Genomic DNA, 18,365 nt, shown 5'->3' with positions numbered 1-18,365 from the left:
GGGCTCCAGGGCCCGCCTCTGCCCTTTCTGGAGGCGGCTCTTCCAGGAAGGCGGGGGCCATGCCTATGGTCCCGACCACAACCCTGGCTCCTGTGAACCCAAAGGAGACGGAAGTCACATGGGTCCAGTTTCCTCATCTTTAAAAGGAGCTGGCGGGGGGCCCGGCACGGTGACTTATGCCTGTAATCCCAGCACTTTGGGAGCAGATCACCTGAGGTCAGGAGTTTGAGACCAGTCTGGCCAACATGGTGAAAACCCCTCTCTACTAAAAAATACAAAAATTAGCCGGGCGTGGTGGCGCACGCCTGTAATCCCAGCTACTTGGGAGGCTGAGGCCAGAGAATTGCTTGAATTTGGGAGGCAGAGGTTGCAGTGAGCTGAGATAGGACCACTGCATTCCAGCCTGGGTGACAGAGTAAGACTCCATCTCAAAAATAAATAAATAAAAGGAGCTGATATATTAGATCTGGAGTTCTCAGGGACTCAGTCTGCTGGGGTGGGAGGTACTTCGTCAAATCTTTTGGATCGTGCATGGCTGCAGGTGATAGCGGGGGCCTCGTAGGGAGGTACTGCTCATGTCCAAGAGCAAGCTCTCCCCAGACAGCTTTTTTTTTCCCTTTTTTTTTTGAGACAGAGTCTCACTGTCACCCAGGCTGGAGTGCAGTGGCATGACCTCGGCTCACTGCAACCTCCGCCTCCAGGGTTCAAGTGATTCTCCTACCTAGCCTCTTGAGTAGTTGGGACCACAGGCGCCCACTACCATGCCCAGCTAATTTTTGTATTTTTGGTAGAGACAGGGTTTCATCATGTTGGCCAGGCTGGTCTTGAACTCCTGACCTCAAGTGATCCACCTGTCGCCTTGGCCTCCCAAAGTGCTGGGATTACAGGCATGAGCCACCATGCCCGGCTTCCCAGGCAGCTTTAAACTGCAGTGTGGAGTGGACAGACAGAGGTTCGGGACCAGAGAATTGCCTGAAGACATTGGGCCAGGTATGCAGTAGATGCTCAGATGTTTGATAAATGATGGCGCGAGGAACAAAAGCAGCCAGCTTTATTGAGCATCTTGTTTGCAGCAGGTACTGTGCAGACAGTACATCCGCCCCTCACAGCAGCCCTGGAAGTTTGCTGTCCATGTTTATAGCCCAGAGAGTTTCAGCGAAGGTTCCAAAGACTCTCAGGAAGGAGGCAGAAAAAAGATCGAGAACCACTGGGAACTGGGTATCGGCAAATGTCCCTTCAGCCCTGACATTCTGGAATTCACAGCACTTCTGGATACACTGTGAAAAACCAAAGTGCCGTGGCAAAGCAGAGTTCCCAGAAGAAAAATACAGACTCATCTTTAGGCTGCAGAGCTCGTGTGCCTGCATCAAGACCTTCCCTGGGTGACTCACTCCTGTAATCCTGCCTTGGGAGATCAAGGCAGAAGGATCACTTGAGGCCAGGAGCTTGAGACCAGCCTGAGCAACAGTAAAACTGTATCTCTACAAAAAAAAAAATAAAATGTAAAATTAGCTGGGCATGGTGGTCCACACCTGTGGTCCTAGCTACTTGGGAGGCTGAAGTGGAAGGTTGGCCTGAGCCCAGGAGGTTGAGGCTGCAGTAAGTCATGATCACAGCACTGTCTCCCAGCGTGGGAGACAGAGCAAGATCCTGTCTCAAAAAAATAAATAAAATAAAGGAACAATTAGAGTAAGACAAGCAGAGGCCAGGCGCGGTGGCTCATGCTTATAATCCCAGCACTTTGGGAGGCCGAGGTGGGTGGATCACGAGATCAGGAGTTCCAGACCAGCCTGGCCAACATAGTGAAACCTCGTCTCCACTAAAAATACAAAAATTAGCTGGGTGTGGTGGCACACGCCTGTAGTTCCAGCTACTCGAGAGGCTGACGTGGGAGAACCACTTGAACCCAGGAGGCAGAGGTTGCAGTGAGCTGAGACCATGCCATTGCACTCCAGCCTGAGTGACAGAGTGAGACTCTGTCTTAAAAAAAAAAAAAAAAAAAGCAGGACTTCAACACACCTAGTGGAATAAATTTGTAAATTCTTGTCAATTCCCTTAAATTATCTTCTGGTCCTCATGTGACTCAGATTGGTAAACATCAACTGAGCACCCAGTCCATCCCAGATCCAGGAAATACAAGATTACTTAAGAAACTGCTTCCCCTTCAATTCAGTCAGTGCTAAAAGAGACCGACTTAACAGAAGACTGTAGAATGATGTGATCTGGGTGACAGGGGGGAGACACTCAGGGTACCAGGGGAGGTACCTCATCCAGGCTCAGGAGCCAGGAAGGACTTCCTGGAGGAGGTGAAACTGGAATTGAAGCTTTAAAAAGATTCATCATTGTAATCCATGTCACTTACTGTTCTGCATCTTTCTTTCTCTCTTAATTTTTACTTCACATGTGCAGTTCCATGCACCCGTGTCACCTGGATATTTATGGTCAGTAGCTGGTATTCGTCCTATCGATGAGTCAGAGCTGGCTTCAGCAGCTCCCAGTTACTGAACGCAGGCCTATGTCTGGTCTTCTACAAAAAAAAAAAAAAAATGTAAAATTAGCTGGGCATGGTGGTCCACACCTGTGGTCCTAGCTACTTGGGAGGCTGAGGTGGAAGGTTGGCTTGAGCCCAGGAGGTTGAGGCTGCAGTAAGTCATGATCAGTAAGTCTGTGAGGAGGGGCCTCAGTGAACACGACCAACACAGTGCACCAGCTGCCTCAGCTCTGAACCTTTCCAGAGAAAGCCCTTAACAGTTCTGCAAAGAACTGCATCCATCTATCCCCACACCTGGAAGCCCTTTGCAGCCTCCCTGGGAAATATCCCCCGGTCCTCAGGAAAACGCAGCCAGAGCCACTGGACCTGCTCAATTGATGATCAGTAAGATTATGCCAGCCTCTTCTGGCACCTTCGTTTTGGACCTAGAAGTGAATATGCGCTGCTGGTCAAGGAGGGGACGAGGCACAGGGAACATATTCTTTTTTTTTAAATTTTTTGAGACAGTCTTGCTCTTGTCGCCCACGCTGGAGTGCAGTGGTGTGATCTCGGCTCACTGCAAGCTCTGCCTCCCAGCTTCAAGTGATTCTCCTGCCTCAGCCTCCCAAGTAGCTGGGATTACAGGCACGTGCCACCACACTAAGCTAATTTTTGTGTTTTTGGTAGAGACAGGGTTTCTCCATGTTGGCCAGGCTGGTCAAGAATTCCTGACCTCAGGTGATCTGCGCACCTCGGCCTCCCAAAGTGCTGGGATTACAGGAGTGAGCCACTGTGCCTGGCTGAGAACGTATTCTTGGTTTTTGTTTTTTTTTTTTTTTTGAGACGGAGTCTTGCTTTGTCACCCAGGCTGGAGTGCAGTGGCGCGATCTCCACTCACTGCAAGCTCTGCTTCCCGGGTTCACACCATTCTCCTGCCTCAGCCTCCCGTGTAGCTGGGACTACAGGCGCCCGCCACCACGCCCGGCTCATTTTTTTTTTAATGTATTTTTAGTAGAGACGGGGTTTCACCGTGTTAGCCAGGATGGTCTCGAGCTCCTGACCTCGTGATCCGCCTGTCTCGGCCTCCCAAAGTGCTGGGATTACAAGCGTGAGCCACCGCACCCGGCCGAGAACGTATTCTTGATAAAGTTCTCCCTCAGCCCGGCCTCTCAGCTGCACAAGGCGTTAGATGTTCTTATGGGGCCACTGTGACTCTGACTCCGGACTCCTGTCTGGCATTACAGCTCCCCTGCAGAGACATAGCTGTAGGCACAAAGAACACCACATTCCTAGTGAACTAGGGGTAAATACAGTTGATGAAAACTCAAGCACAGGGCATGGGCTGGGCTCAGTGGCATTGATAAGGACACCAACAGACCTCAGACCATCTGCAGTGGACATCAGACACCTGAGCTAGGAAGTCCAAGAAGGGCAGACAATCCCAATACTCCCGGCATGTGGCCCCCATCCAAAGGTCTCTAGGTATGTATATGGCCTTCCCTTCCCACTACCTCTTGCCTCCCTGGCTGCCTGGCCCAGCAACCCACTGGTGTGGTCCCTGTCTGACCTAGGGGATGCTGCCAGCTGGACACTGTGAGTGCCGACTGGGGGCTGCCAATATGGACTCCCAGTGGTGTGAAAGTTCTCTAAGGATAGGGAGTTGCCTGGCTGGGTATGTTATTAAACTTTGAATTCCTCGTGGGGTTTAGGCTGGTGCCAGGTATGTGATAAGCACTCATTCATGGTCTCAGAGGCTTAGGACATTTGCACATTAAAAGGAGCCTGCAGAGGCCAGCGCAATGGCTCACACCTGTAATCCCAACACTTTGGGAGGCTGAAGTGGGTGGATTACATGAGGTCAGGAGTTCGAGACCAGCCTGACCAACATGGAGAAACCCTGTTTCTACTCAAAACACAAAATTAGTCAGGCACAGTGGCACATGCCTGTAATCCCAGCTACTCAGGAGGCTGAGGCAGGAGAATTGCTTGAACCTGGGAGGCGGAGGTTGCGGTGAGCCGAGATCACGCCATTGCACTCCAGCCTGGGCAACGAGAGCAAAACTCCACCTCAAAAAAAAAAAAAAAAAAAAAAAAGGGAGCCTGCAGAGAGCTCACAGGAATGAATCTCCAAGAGAAAAACGTCTTGCAGCAGGTGGGTATGTTTGAGAAATACAGGGTGCTTCGTATTCCTTTTGAGATCGTACTGATGGACACCTGCCCACTCTACCTTTGTGATAAGCAGTCTTGCACTCAAGAGAATTCCTGGGCCAAGGAATGCTGAATGTGGCAGCCCAGCCTCAGTCCGCCCCTTCCTGCAAATCACAGGTCAGCTGGGGGCCTGCACACCAGGCCCACTCTCACTCTTACCTTCACACCCGGGGTTGCAGAGCAAGGGGCACTGGCCAGGGGTCTGGCTGGAAACAGAGCAGTAAGGGGGTCTCTCCTTTGTAGTCACAAAACTCTCTGCTGGTCAAAACACACAACTCTGCAAAATTAAGTGTTTTGTATGTGTGTTATAAATATATACATATATACATGCTTACTTTTTTTTTTTTTTTTTTTTTGAGACGGAGTCTCGCTCTGTCACCCAGGCTGGAGTGCAATGGCCGGATCTCAGCTCACTGCAAGCTCCGCCTCCCGGGTTTACACCATTCTCCTGCCTCAGCCTCCCGAGTAGCTGGGACTACAGGCGCCCGCCACCTCGCCCGGCTAGTTTTTTGTATTTTTTAGTAGAGACGGGGTTTCACCGTGTTAGCCAGGAAGGGCTCGATCTCCTGACCTCGTGATCCTCCCGTCTCGGCCTCCCAAAGTGCTGGGATTACAGGCTTGAGCCACTGCGCCCGGCCAGAAAGGACATTTCTAAAGTATACTTCATTGAGGCCGGGCACGGTGGCTCACGCCTATCCCAGCACTTTGGGAGGCCGAGGAGGGTGGATCACCTGAGGTCAGGAGTTTGAAACCAGCCTGGCCAACGATGTGAAACCCTGCCTCTACTAATAATACAAAAATCAGCCAGGCGTAATGGTGCGTGCCTGTAATCACAGCTACTCGGGAGGCTGAGGCAGGAGCCTGGTAGGCAGAGGTTGCAGTGAGCTGAAATCCTGCTACTGTACTGCAGCCTGGGCAACAGAACGAAACCGTGTTTCTAAATAAACAAATAAACAAACCTTATCGGAGGTTTTGACCTTTAAGCCACGTACTGTTTTTTGTATTCAAAAGTTAAAATTAATTTTTAATTAATTTGGGAAAGAGCATAATTTGGGGTGGGTCATTAGGGAGGGAGGGTGGGTAATTAGCGGATAAGCTGGGATCATGGGGAAAGGAAGAAGCCAGAAGGGGCTCCTGGAGTATTTTTGATTCTGTACAAAATGGAATTTTGGGAAACAACAAAGGACTGCTTAGAAACCAGCTACAGGCTGACCAGGTGCGGTAGCTCAGCCTGTAATTCCAGCACTGTGGGAGGCCGAGGCGGGCGGATTATCTGAGGTCAGGAGTTCGAGACCAGCCTGGCCAACATGGTGAAACCCTGTCTCTACTAAAAACTACAAAAATTAGCTGGACGTGGTGGCAGGTGCCTTAATCCCAGCTACTTGGGAGGCAGAGGTAGGAGAATCGTTTGGACCCGGGAGGTGGAGGTTGCAGTGGGCCAAGATAAAGTCATTGCACTCAAACCTGGGGGACAAGAGCAAGACTTCTCTCAAAAAAAAAAAAAAAAAAAAGGAAGGAAGGAAAAAGAAAAGCCAGCTACAGGCCAGGGGCAGTGTCCACACCCGTAATCCCAGGACTTTGGGAGGCCAAGACCGAAGGATGGCTTGAACCCAGGATTTGAGACCAGCCTGGGCAACAGTGAGCCCCTGTGTTTACATAAGAAAAGAAAGTCCAGTGGGGCAGCATGCAGCACATGCACCTATAGTCCCAGCTACTTGCAAGCATAAGGCAGTGAGCCATGAGCCCACCACTGCACTTCAGCCTGAGCAACAAAGACCCTATCTCAGAAAAAAAAAAAAAAAAAATCTGCTACCATGCAGAAAACCAAACATTTACTGCAGCCCACCTGGAGCTTCAGAGCCACAGAACTAGAGCTGAACAGCACCTTAGAGGCCACTACATTAGGTGGTTCGGCAACTGAGACCCAGAATTGCTGCTAAGCTTCCTCAAGATCCCACATCAATGTATGGCAGAATCGAGAACCTGGCATCCCGACAAGTCTGGCTTTGCTCTGATGCTGGTCTGAGGTGGACGGTGACATCCAGAACCTTGGCTTCACCCACACATCCAAGTAACCCGAAGACCACAGGGGCCAGCGTCCTGCTGGGAAGGTATGAGAGGGGACCACAGCAAACAGCCAATTGGCACCTTAAGTCCCCACGATGACTGGGAAGCAGGGATTCCTTATCCAGGACAAGCCTGAAGCAGGCTGGCAGAGCTGCCCCCCTTTCAGTGGTGCCTGGTCTCCTGGCACCTGCCCCTATTCCCCTCTCCCCTGAAGACCAAAGAACCTCAGGCAGTAGGTTTTGTCACTTCCTTTTGGGGAACAGGCTTCAGGCTGTGTAGAGGGTATAAAGCCCCAGTTATGCATGCCACATATACACTGGCGTGCCTTGTAGGGTAAACGTGCAGGGCATAAACACAGCATCAAAACATGCCACAAGCCCTTGAGGCTCACGAGCTCATAGGAGAAGGCATGATGCCCACCCGCGTCCCTGCATCTGCCAACACAGGGTATCTTGTGCTGGGCTGCCTGAGGTGCTGTCCTTGCCTGTCATCCTCCTTTTCTCTTGCAGCCTTAGGTCCCAGCCTGGGATGGTTTCCACTGCGTGCCTGGGCCTCCAGGGCTCCTCCGTGCCGATGCATGCTTGCTGTGGGCGTGGAGCTTACCATTCTCACCTGGCAGCCCCAGTTATGGCTCCCAGCCTGGGGGAGAACTTCCCTTTCCAAAGTTAGATAACAGGCTGAGCTCTCTGTCAGAGGATTGGCGCGACAGCTCCACGTGCTGCAGCTGGCGCAGGGCCAGGCCCGCCCTGCCAAGCAGCGGGAAGGGAAGGCCTGGCTGCAGCCGGAGCTGGCAGGTGGCCAAGCCGGGGGTGGACGGGCGGGCCGGGACTGGTGCTGGCCATTGGCTGCCTCAAGGCTCCCACCCCGCCTGCCTCCCCTTAGCCTGCGGCTTTGGCCGGCCCCTGCCTCTCCAGCTGCTTCTGAACTCCCTGGAGCAAGCACCTCCTGCTGGGCTGTGTGAGCTGCGACCGGTTCCCAGTGGCCCCTGCCATGGACATGCCTGAGGTCCTCAAGTCCCTGCTGGAGCACTCTCTGCCTTGGCCAGAGAAGAGAACAGGTAGGAGCGCAGGTGACCGGCAATGGCTGGCTGCCCAGGTACTCGAGGGTGCGAGGGGGCAGCCACAAGCACAGTGGCAGGACACGCATCTCCAAGCCAGGGAGGGTCCCGGTAGTGGTGTGTCCTTGGTCTCAGGGTGCAGAGTGCGGAGAGGGGTTCGAAGAGGCATATGTCACACCGGCTCTGGGACTGTTTCCTAAGCCTGCCGGATTTGGGGAAGCCATGGCCAGTGTGTGGCCACTGACAGGTGCTGTGCTCATGTGGGACCAGGACAGGACAGGACAGGACGGGGGTCCTGTTGAAAGAATCTGGCTGGACGCTGACTGCTTATGAAGCTCCCTCCCGCTGTAGGCTGGGGGTGGCAGAGTGGCAGGGACTGTGGATTTGGGGAGCAGAAGCCTGGGTCTGAAGCAGAGGCTTTCCTTGGTGCGCCTGCTGCAGCTCCCGCTTGCCGGAGGGCTGAACTCATGGATGGGATGGAAGCTGTTATGTAACAGGACCACAAGGCTCGAAGCCCTGCGTTCCTAGGATGCCACAGGCAAAACACGCGCGAGGGAGGAGAGAGGAGGGCGTGGACCACGGGGCAGACCTGGTGGCCAGCACCAGTTGTCTCCTGAGTCCTGCCTGGGAACCCCATGGCCAGATTAGTTTGGGAGAGAATCCTGATAAATCTCTCTCCAAATCTTTTCTGTTCCCAGACTTCAGGGGTCACCCCCAGGTCCCCAGGGCTCCAACTCCTCCTTGCCTTTACAGGGGCCCATTGGCCTCTGCTGCCTGAGTCTGACTTGGGTGCCTGGGGTGTCCTCTCAGGGGACCTTTCTCAGGCCTCCCTCTCATCCTGCTGTGCCAGCACCTGCTACCTAGCATCACCAGGTGGCCCTGGTGGTCCCTACAGGACTTCCTTCCACAGGATGCTCTCAGCCCATTCCCAAACCAGAGCCAGGAGACAGACCCCACAGCCCCTGGCCTCCCTTCACCCCTCTGGCACCGGGTGTGGGTTTGCTTGTGCTAAACCAGGAAAGGAGGGTCAGCAGGTTCTGTTCCTAAGGACACATTGCCCGAATGGGGAAGGGGGTTCTGGGAGCTCAGGGCAGGGGCTCCTGAGCTCTCGCATGCAGCTCTGGGCTCAGGCCCCTCCAATCACACCCCATACTGTCAAATGCTGGGACACTCCAGGCCACCCTCCAAGATGAGTGTCACAGAAGGCGCTCCTGGGGCCTCCTAGAACTGGGGACACCAGTTGTTCACCAGGAGAAGGCCACCTCCTCAGGGAAGCCCTCTGCAACTCAGCCCGAGGGATCTGCCCCCGTTTGGAGTCCACACCCACAAACAAGCCATAGCTGACTTTTTTGGCATCTCTGAGTGGCCTGTGAGGGTTGGCAGAGCTAAGCACCTATCCAAAAGCTAAGGTGGACGGTCCCCTCCTTGTTCCAGGAACCCAGGAAGGGTGGTGCAGCCGCTCCTGGCTCCCCTCAGGTGTCCCAGGATGTCCCCCAGCACGCACACGAAGGGTGAGGCTCCCAGTGCGGTAGGGAGGATTCTCAGGGGCGACTCGGGGCACTGCTCCTCAGATGAGGATAACAAGGCCTTTGAAGTGTGGCAGCAGCTGCCAGGCTCTGGCTCCCAGCTGGTCTGCAGAGCCCTGCAATAGCCGGAAAGTCCCCCTCCCTCACTGTGGATGAGCGAAGTCAGGGCCTGGCACATAGGGGACCGCCCAAGGTTTCAGGCAGAGCTTTGCCGAGCACTGGCAAGCTGTGGCCGAGAATTAGTTAGTCCAGCGTGGCTGGGCAGGTCCAACGGGTGTGGGCCAGTCTTGGGTCACCTCCTGTCCCTTCATGTGGCGTCTCACTGAGGGTGAGAAGCATGAGGTCCCACGGGACTGACAGATGCCTGCAGCCAACTGCTAGATAAAATGGGGGGAAGAGGGTTGAAGAGCCACAGGGGTCACAACGACCGCAGCACATTCTTGCCCCCTAATCTGCGATCAGTTTCCCAAAGCCGCCCGAATCTCCAGACCATTTATAAACACAAATGTCTACCTGAAAAGCAATAGACCTTGTTGAAAAGAGGGTATATCCGCCACACAGAATGATTACGGAATTACTTGCCATTGGGGACCATGTACTTAAGTTGTTGTTGAAGCGGCTTCTCTCCCATCTCCCACTGCTCTGACTTTGGGTTTGAATGGGAGAAAGACGACAGAGACCAGGTGCTCCAGAAAACAGGGATGCCCTCAGGCCCGCGTGCCCTTGCTTTGGTGGACTTCCTGCTGCTCCCGTCCAGTGGAAGGGGGCAGTTATCTCTTTGGAGGACTGTTTACAAACTCCCCATTTTCTCTTCTTTCACTTGCCCCGTGGCTGTGCTTCAGCACGCATTTAGGTCACGTGCAGAGCGTATCTCGCCTCCTGCGGGAGGGAAGTGTAGTGGAAAGCCGTGCGGTGTGTGTGAAACTCCAGGTGTGCTCTCTGCTCTCTGCTCCATGCAGTCTCTCACTCCACTTTCATTTTCTTTCTTTCCTTTTTTTTTGAGACAGAGTCTTGCTCTATCGCCAGGCTGGAGTGCATGCAGTGGTGCAATTTAAGCTCACCGAAACCTCCGCCTCCCGGTGGAGAGAATTCAAGCAATTCTCCTGCCTCAGCCATCCAAGTACCTGGGACTACAGGTGCCGCCACCATGCCAGGCTAATTTTTGTATGTTTAGTAGAGATGGGGTTTCACCATGTTGGCCAGGATGGTCTTGATCTCTTGACCTCGTGATCCGCCCGCCTCGGCCTCCCAAAGTGCTGGGATTACAGGCGTGAGCCACAGCGCCCACTGTTTTTTGTTGTTGTTGTTTTGTTTTTTTAGACATTGTCTCACTCTGTTGCCCAGGCTGGAGTGCAGTGGCGCAATGTCAGCTCACTGCAACCTCCACCTCCCATATTCAAGCAATTCTCCTACCTCAGCCTCCTGACTAGCTAGGATTACAGGCACCTGCCACCACGCCCAGCTAATTTTTGTATTTTTAGTAGAGACGGGTTTCACCATGTTGGCCAGGCTGGTCTCAAACTCCTGACCTCTAGTGATCCAGCTGCTTCGGCCTCCCAAAGTGCTGGGATTACAGGCGTGAGTCACTGCACCCTGCCTCATTTCGTTTTCTAGTTCGATGACGCCCCTTGAAACCCAGACTTGGAGCCCCTCTCCCTAATGCTGCCCCTGGGCCTCCCAGCCCAGTCCATGTAGACCTTCCCTCTTTCCTGTCCCTGGATAAACAGACTTTCTCTGCCAGAACTGACCAGCTCCCAGACTCCCTTGGTTTCCAGCGACAATGGCTGCTTGGTAGCCTTCACTCTAGGTCATGAGTTCAAACAATTTCCCTTTTGGTAGAGAAATCCATTTCCAGCAAAAGGGTGGGTCTGTAGCCCAAGCCCTGACTCAGTTTCCCCTCTCTGTCCCTGGGACCTAAATCCTGAAAGCCACTCTTCCTGTCTTCACTCCCACCCTGTCTCCCAAGGATCCTTTTCCAAGAGTCGATTCTGTTCCAGAATGCTCACTCCAGCTCTCACGTCTTTCTCTTCCAGCTTCTGGAAAGACACGCGTCTCTAAATCATATGATTAGCATTTTATACCCTATCCTTCCCTCTCCCGTGGGGCCTTGGCTATGCTTAGAGATACCCCTCCCATTTTCCTGTCATCTCCAGTCGCTCAGGCCTCCGTTTCAGGGAGTTATGGAGCCTGAACATACAGCTCGAAGGCTGAACAAGGCCTTTGCTTTGGGCTGGGCAGGTGGCATCCCCATCTAGGGGCACTCCTGATCTAGAATCCTTTCTGGACAAGGCAGCATGGCCCTGGGAAGAGAGCAGGGGGCTTATGATCAGATTCAGGACACAAATCCTAATTCTATAACCCACTGGTTGGGACTTGCCCCCCTCTCTCTCCATCTCCAAACTTTAAAAAGCAGAAAAGAGTATCTGTGTCACGAGCTTGTTGCCAAGATTAAGTGAGCTGTCCCATGTGAAAGCGTCTGCAAACCGTGAGGTGCCATGCTGATTTTTTCTGTGAAAGGCAAACAGCAGCGTGGCCTGGCATTGTGCGCCTTCTACCTACATCCCACTTGCAAACTGACCCTCATTCCCTTCTTTCCACCTTCCTTTGAAGAACTGGATGTTACAAGTTGGTGCGTACACACACACACACACACACACACACACACACACACACAGCTGTCTCCTTGGAAACACGTGCTGAGGCTCCTAGAGGCATGGTGCCACCTGCCCTGCATGCAACAGGACAGCCCCATTTCATAACAGGCAGGATCTCAGCAGGACTTGCTGGGGCAGAGGCAGGGGTACAGGAAGAGAGCGCCTTGGTGTCATCCTCTTGGTGGATTGAGACAAATGAGCCAAGAGGGTGGACTCGGTGCAGCCTGGGCTCTCCTGAGCTTGGCCTGAGTAAAGGGCCCTGTGTTTGCCTCCATGCACAGCCTGGGAACCAGAGCAAAACTGAGAAATCGAGGAGTTTGCTTTCAGGGATGAGGATAGGGGAGAGGGCCTTCTACGTGCTGGACATGTTAGCTCGTTTAATCCTCACTACCTCCTTCTAAATGGTATATTTCCCCTGTTCTTCTGGTGAGAAAATGAACTCAGGGACACTGGCTACCCTCAGGGCCAGTCTCTCTCTTCTTCCTTCCCACCCTAGGAGCCCAGAGCCTTCTTCTCTACCTGCCCCCCACCCCACCCCTTCAGAGAAATGTGAGAAACAAATTCTCACCAAGTGCCAGGCATTGACGGCAGTGTCAAGGCGTGCTCCTTCCAGATGGCTAGGCTGCTACAGGACGGGCTCCTGACTTGACAGCCACCATCTCCTGAGCATGTGCCAGGACTGTATTGCGTGCTCCTATGTCATTATCTGTGCAATGGCTCTGTAAGGAAGGTATGATCATCCACTCTGCAAATGAGGACATCAACGCTCAGAGAGGGAAGGCCACACAGTTGTTGAAGGATTCAAACCCAGTTCCTCCTGACACCAGGCTCGTGCCTACCCATAGGGTTCTCTGGGCTCTGAAAGCATGCCTCGGGCGGTAGCTCTTGGTCGCCCAGCCACTCATCATGTGCTTCCAGAGCATTTGCTATGCTTGGGGAGCCCGGGGTGAATGAAACCAACTCTACTCTTGCTCCCCTGGTGTTTGGATTCTAGAGGGGAGACACAATCAGCTGTGTTTAGGCAGGAGGCGCTGGTGGTCAGGACCAGCCTCTCCTTCAGTGCTGAAGAGAAGAATGCTTTTAGCACTTTTGAGAGTACTGATGAGGAGGGCAAGAATCAGAGAAGAGCCTCCACCCACCACTTCTCCCCTGGAACACACTGAGACCAAGGTACAAACCACAGAGCCCAGCCACAGGCATGTGGGCTAAAAAGGAGAGCTGCTGGCAAGGCTTGTGCGGGCAGACTTGCCGAAGGATGGCTCATGTTTGCTGTTCCAGGTTCAATTGTGAATCAAACACAGTGACTGTTATTTAACATTATTAATGCTCCAAATGCGTATCACTTAGCTCTGAAAGGTTTGGTTAACCGTTCTACTAGCACCAAGAACAAAGCAAGCCAACAAATATTTACTGATGGGGTGGGAATTTTTTTTTTTTTTTTTTTTTTTTTTGAGACGGAGTCTCGCTCTGTCGCCCAGGCTGGAGTGCAATGGCGCGATCTCGGCTCACTGCAAGCTCCGCCTCCCGGGTTCACGCCATTCTCCTGCCTCAGCCTCCTGAGTAGCTGGGACTACAGGCGCCCGCCACCGCGCCCGGCTAATTTTTTTTTGTATTTTTAGTAGAGACAGGGTTTCACTGTGGTCTCGATCTCCTGACCTTGTGATCCGCCCGCCTCGGCCTCCCAAAGTGCTGGGATTACAGGCGTGAGCCACTGCGCCCGGCTGGGAATTTTTTAAAAAAAGAAAAAAGAAAAAAAAAAAAGTATATTTTTACTGAGTTACTACCCTGAACAAAGCACTGTGCCTTCCTGCATTTGATTTGGGCAAAAGACACAGATAACCGGGCTTTGTTAGAGCTCATTGGAAGAAGCCTTATCACCCTCCTGCTCTCACACATCCCAGGCCCATGTCCCATTTTCAGTAACTCAGAAAACAGAATGGGACTGTTCTACTAGGCGCTGAATACATGCCCAAACAGATCATTATAGGGTATCTGGCCAAAGGCTCCTGTGTTGGACTTTTAGCTCCTCTAAACTTCAAGTTTCAGTAAAAATAATCCAAACTGGCAAAATGGCTTCATGAAAATCACTTATTCTGCATATGCTCAACTGACAAAGTTTTTGTTTTGTTTTTGTTTTGTTTTGTTTTGTTGAGACGGAGTCTCGCTCTGTAGGCCAGGCTGAAGGGCAGTGGTGCAATCTCGGCTCACTGCAACTTCCACAGTGATTCTCCTGTCTCAGCCTCCAGAGTAGCCGAGATTACAGGTGCCTGCTACCATGCTTGGCTAATTTTCGTAGAGATGGGGTTTTGCCATGTTGGCTGGTCTTGACCTGCTGGCCTTAAGTGAGCCACCCGTCTCAGCCTGCCAAAGTGCTGGGGTTACAGGCATAAGCCACCGTGCCAGGCCTGAACAAAGTTTTTAGCTTGGGCTGGTTAGCAGGTTTCTGGAACAGTAATGACTAGAATATACAGCCAGTCGTCTAGCTCTGGAAAATGGACATTTCACATCCAATCTTGTCTGTGGTTTAGACTCTAAACCCACCCTCAGGCCCACAGCCTTGTCCTCATACCCAGAATAATTCTACTCCTGACCCAACACAGCTTGAACGGGAGGGGAAGGGTGGGTAGCCACCCACTCCACACTGTATACCGTGCCAGGCAGGCACCTGGCATCACACATCACAGGTCATCCTCACAGCCACCCTGTGAGGTGGGCATATCCATCTCTGTTTCCAAGGGAAAGTAACTGAGGCTTAGGAGAAGTCGCTTGCCCACGGCCATGTGGCGGGGTCAGCAACTGAGGAGGGTCTCCCCACAAAGTCACTGCTGTCCCAGGACCCATGCTTCCCTAAAGAAACCAGTGTTGGCCGGGCGTGGTGGCTCAAGCCTGTAATCCCAGCACTTTGGGAGGCCGAGGCGGGCGGATCACAAGGTCAGGAGATCGAGACCACAGTGAAACCCCGTCTCTACTAAAAATACAAAAAATTAGCCGGGCGCGGTGGCGGGCGCCTGTAGTCCCAGCTACTCAGGAGGCTGAGGCAGGAGAATGGCGGGAACCCGGGAGGCGGAGCTTGCAGTGAGCCGAGATCGCGCCACTGCACTCCAGCCTGGGCAACAGCGTGAGACTCCGTCTCAAAAAAAAAAAAAAAAAAAAAAAAAAAAAAAAAAAAAGAAACCAGTGTGGTTTTGTTTCTTGTTTTTTGTTATTTGGAGACAGGGTCTCTCTCTGTCACCCAGGCTGGAGCGCAGTGTGGCACAATCACAGCTTACTGCAGCCTTGATCTCCTGGGCTCCAGCAATCCTCCCACCTTAGCCTCCTGAATAGCTGGGGCTACAGGTGCACTACCACACTCAGCTAATATTTTTTTCTTTGAAAAAATGGAACGCTTCACGAATTTGCATGTCATCCTTGCACAGGGGCCATGAGAATCTTCTCTGTATCGTTCCAATTTTAGTATTTGTGCTGCTGAGGCGAGCACATCAGGCTAATTGTTTACTGTTTGTAGAGATGAGGTCTCACTATGTTGTCCAGGCTGGGCCGCTGTTCCACATCATACCTTTATTTTTCTCTCTTTTTTCCCCCTGAAAAACCTCTCTAATCTCTCAGCCTTTAAAGTCTTAATCATGTAATAACATGTTCTTCTTAAGGGGTTTATTTCTTCTTTTTTTTTTTTTGAGACAGAGTCTCGCTCTGTCTCCCAGGCTGGAGTGCAGTGGCATGATCTCGGCTCACTGCATGCTCCTCCTCCCGGGTTTACGCCATTCTCCTGCCTCAGCCTCCTGAGTAGCTGGGACTACAGGTGCCCGCCACCACGCCCAGCTAATTTTTTGTATTTTTAGTAGAGACGGGGTTTCACCGTGTTAGCCAGGATGGTCTCAATCTGCTGACCTAGTGATCCGCCTGTCTCGGCCTCCCAAAGTGCTGGGATTACAGGCGTGAGAAACTGCGCCCGGCCGGAGTTTCTTTCTTTGTAAGGCTCACAGACTATGGAAATTAGCTAACTACTTCTCTCAACATTTATACCCCCACTAAGATGGGGCAAGGTCACACCATTATTCCCACTTTAGTGATAGGAGGCAGACATAGAGAGAGGCCGCTGTGGTGGAGAATGAAGAGGAGAACATAATGGCTCCCACCTGCAGGATAGCACTGTTTAATGCTGCAAACTAGCAGTGTAGCTAACCTCTCACAGCTTGCAATTAAGCACGATAGAGAACGTGTTTACAATGCTCCTGCAGCATTTGTGACACATCATTTACCCTCTGGTTATCCAGGGGGAAAAAACCCTCTTTGGGAAGTGTCAGTACATGAACACCAAGTTCTGGAGGTTTAACCTGCCAGTCTCACTTCTCACCAGCATCACTTGCCTGTTAGGGTAGTTGCTCCAGGCTGGGAGATGACTGGAGTAGGCATTATTCATTTTGGATAACTACAGCTAAAAAAAGAAAATCTAAATCTTTACTTCCTCTTACTACATCCCATCTTTCTCATAAACACGTGTTAGAACCTTCCACTGTTATCATTAATCATCCTCTAATACTTTGAGAATGGGTTTTTCTTCCCAGCAATAATGTCATATTAGCCATGAGACTATATGGATATGACTCTAAGCCATCAATCAAGTCTCCTCATGGCTGAACTAGCAGGTTTTTTAAAAAGCTTCCTATATTGTTTTCTTTCTTTTTTTTTTTTTTTTTGAGACAGAGTCTCACTCTCTCGCCCAGACTAGAGTGCAGTGGCAAGATCTTGGCTCACTGTAACCTCCGCCTCCCAGGTTCAAGCAATTCTCCTGCCTCCGCCTCCGCCTCCTGAGTAGATGGGATTATAGGTGCTCACCACCATGCCCAGCTAAATTTTTTTTTTTTTTTAAACACGGAGTCTCCCTCTGTTGCCCAGGCTGGAGTGCAGTGGCGTGATCTTGGCTCACTGCAAGCTCCACCTCCCGGGTTCACACCATTCTCCTGCCTCAACCTCCCAAGTAGCTGGGACTACAGGTGCCCATCACACACCCAGCTAATTTTTTGTATTTTTTAGTAGAGACAGGGTTTTACCATGTTAGCCAGGATGGTCTTGATCTGACCTTGTGATCCTCCCGCCTTGGCCTCCCAAAGTGTTGGGATTATAGGCGTAAGCCACCGCACCTGGCCTATTTCTTTTTCTTTTTATTTTTATTTATTTATTTTTTTTTTTTTGAGACAGAGTCTTGCTCTGTCGCCCAGGCTGGGGTGCAGTGGCCGGATCTCAGCTCACTGCAAGCTCCACCTCCCGGGTTTACGCCATTCTCCTGCCTCAGCCTCCTGAGTAGCTGGGACTACAGGCGCCCGCCACCTCGCCCGGCTAGTTTTTTGTATTTTTAGTAGAGACGGGGTTTCACCGTGTTAGCCAGGATGGTCTCGATCTCCTGACCTCTTGATCCGCCCGTCTCGGCCTCCCAAAGTGCTGGGATTACAGGCTTGAGCCACCGCGCCCGGCCTTTTTTTTTATTTTTTGAGACGGTCTCTCCTTTGTTGCCCAGGCTGGAGTGCAGTGGCATGATCTCGGCTCACTGCAAGCTCCGCCTCCTGGATTCACGCCATTCTCCTGCCTCAGCCTCCCAAGTAGCTGGGACTACAGGGGCTCGCCACTGTGCCCAGCTAATTTTTTGTATTTTTAGTAGAGATGGGGTTTCACCATGTTCTCGATCTCCTGACCTCGTGATTCACCCGCCACGGCCTCCCAAAGTGCTGGGATTAGAGGCGTGAGCCACCGCGCCCGGCCTATTTCTGTATTCTTAATGGAGACAGCGTTTCACCATGTTGACCAGGCTGGTCTCAAACTCCTGACTTCAGGTGATCCACCTGCCTCAGCCTCCCAAAGTGCTGGGATTACAAGGGTGAGCCACCATGCCCAGCCCCTGTATTGATTTAATCAATTTCCTTGGAATGTCCTTTGTCTAGGTTAGCTTCCCCTAAAGATATTTAAGTTTAGCCACACACAGAATTCTCACTAACAATTCTACAATGCAACCAATTTTCTGTACACGATTAACTATTTTCACTACAGAGAGTGACACAAGCAACCTACTAACTTCTAGGATAATGGATATGCCAACAATTTTGGTAAAATTATGAAAACTACATTTGTTGAAGGTTTGCAACTGTGCACCTACACAAATTGGCTCACAGAAACCCCATAAGGTAGGCCAGGCGCCGTGGCTCACGCCTGTAATCCCAGCACTTTGGAAGACCCAGGTGGGTGGATCACCTGAGGTCAGGAGTTCGAGACTAGCCTGGCCAATGTGGTGAAACCCCCGTCTCTACTAAAAATACAAAAAATTAGCCGGGCACGGTGGCAGGCGCCTGTAGTACCAGCTACTAGGGAGGCTGAGGCAGGAGAATGGCGGG

The 18,365-nt window shown here is 52.0% G+C and overlaps 2 protein-coding genes, 1 long non-coding RNA gene and 1 other non-coding gene across 5 annotated transcripts in view; 2 read left to right on the top strand and 2 right to left on the bottom strand.

Annotated features, from left to right (window-relative positions):
- Nucleotides 1-1,033: 1,033 nt before the first annotated feature.
- LOC102147165 (uncharacterized) lies at nt 1,034-3,733 on the bottom strand. Of its 2 annotated transcripts, XR_010578187.2 has the most exons (3): nt 3,500-3,733; nt 2,363-2,527; nt 1,034-1,481 (listed from the first exon to the last, which is right to left on the bottom strand). It is a non-coding gene; the product is annotated as an uncharacterized lncRNA (long non-coding RNA). The 2 variants fall into 2 exon arrangements; XR_012418700.1 differs by lacking the exon at nt 1,034-1,481 and having other exon boundaries at nt 2,390-2,527; nt 3,532-3,733.
- Nucleotides 3,734-7,651: 3,918 nt separating this feature from the next.
- TEF (TEF transcription factor, PAR bZIP family member) overlaps nt 7,652-18,365 on the top strand; it is a 29,484-nt gene continuing 18,770 nt past the window's right edge. Inside the window, exon 1 of the mRNA XM_005567158.4 lies at nt 7,652-7,802. Coding sequence (XP_005567215.1) covers nt 7,736-7,802 — 67 coding nt within the window. The 5' untranslated portion in view covers nt 7,652-7,735. The remainder of the gene's footprint in view (nt 7,803-18,365) is intronic.
- Nucleotides 9,289-13,413, top strand: LOC102127083 (uncharacterized). Its single transcript, XM_045364233.2, is given in 5 exon segments — nt 9,289-9,313; nt 9,933-10,366; nt 10,368-10,415; nt 10,418-10,463; nt 10,466-13,413. Coding segments are annotated over 5 exon segments (690 nt in total). The 3' UTR covers nt 10,603-13,413.
- LOC123567406 (U6 spliceosomal RNA) lies at nt 15,354-15,460 on the bottom strand. Its single transcript, XR_006690315.1, has one exon. It is a non-coding gene; the product is annotated as a U6 spliceosomal RNA (small nuclear RNA).

This window comes from Macaca fascicularis, chromosome 10 (genome assembly GCF_037993035.2).
Source record: "Macaca fascicularis isolate 582-1 chromosome 10, T2T-MFA8v1.1".
In the NCBI taxonomy this organism is placed as follows: domain Eukaryota; kingdom Metazoa; phylum Chordata; class Mammalia; order Primates; family Cercopithecidae; genus Macaca; species Macaca fascicularis.
This window is presented reverse-complemented; position numbering and strand designations above follow the sequence as displayed.